The sequence below is a fragment of the Condylura cristata genome, unplaced genomic scaffold (assembly GCF_000260355.1).
Source record: "Condylura cristata isolate star-nosed mole 26May11 unplaced genomic scaffold, ConCri1.0 scaffold00009, whole genome shotgun sequence".
NCBI lineage: Eukaryota > Metazoa > Chordata > Mammalia > Eulipotyphla > Talpidae > Condylura > Condylura cristata.
In genome coordinates, this window is record NW_004567110.1 from 1,395,781 (window position 1) to 1,397,074 (window position 1,294).

Sequence of the window (1,294 nt, forward strand, 5' to 3'; positions counted from 1 at the left end):
GGCCTGGCCCTCACCCTCCCTCCACCAGGAGCCCGGCATGGTGCGTCTGCCCGCTGGCCCAGGAGAGTGAAGAGTGCAGGAGGGGCGGCAGCCCGGGAGCGGGGCGGGGTTGGGGCGCTGGCAGGCTGGGGAGCTGGGTGGGGCGCCCACCTGCCGCAGGTCCACCAGCTCCCTGATTTCCGCCTCGTAGGTGGCACCGTCTTCTCCAAAGTGCCTGGAGATCAGCTCCTGAGGGGGCAGGTGTCAGCGCTCTCTGGTGACCACGGAGGGGTCCCATGCGGGCAGGGGAGGGCCCAGGCCCCAGGAGGGTCCCCCCACTGCAGGTGTGGGCCCAGCCCCACTCCGCCCTCCGCTGCCCACCAGGCCCAGCCTCGGCCAGAGGAGTGTCTGGCCCTGTCACCTCGGGCCAGCAGGACGCCGGTGTTCACACACAACCTGGGGCTCTTCTCCCAAGCACCCTCAGATCCTCTTTAGCCCGGAGGTCCCACTTCGGACCCCCCCAGCCTCAGGTCCCTGTCTCTTGACCCAGCGCCCCCTTCACTCACCCTCAGGGGCGTGGCCCAGTCCAGCTCCCTGGTCTCCTTCAGCCCCAGCGGGATCATGGGGGCGGTGCCTTCACTGCAAGGAGCCCTGGTCAGCCCTGCCGCCCCCCCTCCTGGGGCCGCCCTGCCTGGGGCCCCCTGGCACCTCTGGGGCGGGGCCCCGTCCTCACGGCCCAGCTCCTCCAGCTCCTCCTTCAGCAGCTGCAGGCTGCAGTTGACGTCGCTCAGCTCCCGGGCCACGGTCTCCCTGACGCGGGCGTTGCTGGTGGCTCTGGGGGAGCCGGGCTGCACTGAGACCACGGGCACCGGCACGCCTGGCTCCCGCCCCAGTCTGAGCAGTGGCCTGGGCCGCTGCCCGCCAGCCCTGCTGCGCCTGGCCTGCAGGTGTCCTGGGGCCCTCGGCTGCTGCCCTCGCAGTGACCAGGCCAGACAGGGGCTGGGGTCTGGCCTTCTGCCCGCATCTGGGCCTGAGGAGGGGCCAGTGGGTCCCCAGGAAGGTCGGGGGGTCTCTGTAGGCCCTGCCCAGCTCTGCCCTGTGCCCACAGGCCTCGCCAGGAGGGGCTGTGGGGCAGGGGTGGGGCGCGAGGGGCTGTGCTCCCGGCCACTTCGGCCGCCGCCCCCACCCCAGCTGGGCGGGCCGTCACCTCCTGGAGACGCACTGGCCACGCAGCTGCCCTGCCGGCCGCCGCCTCACCTGTAGAGGTTCTCGGCGCCCGTCCGAATCCGCAGCTCCTTGCTGATCTGCCGGTGGA

The 1,294-nt window shown here is 72.4% G+C and overlaps 1 protein-coding gene across 1 annotated transcript in view; it reads right to left on the minus strand.

The window, feature by feature from the left end:
• The window catches only part of RHPN1 (rhophilin, Rho GTPase binding protein 1), a 22,116-nt gene that overhangs the window by 9,990 nt on the left and 10,832 nt on the right, over positions 1-1,294 (minus strand). The window contains exons 6-9 of the mRNA XM_012722878.1: positions 1,237-1,294; positions 688-813; positions 546-618; positions 15-228 (exon numbers count right to left, since the gene is read on the minus strand). Of these exons, the coding sequence (XP_012578332.1) occupies positions 15-228; positions 546-618; positions 688-813; positions 1,237-1,294 (471 nt within the window). The remainder of the gene's footprint in view (positions 1-14; positions 229-545; positions 619-687; positions 814-1,236) is intronic.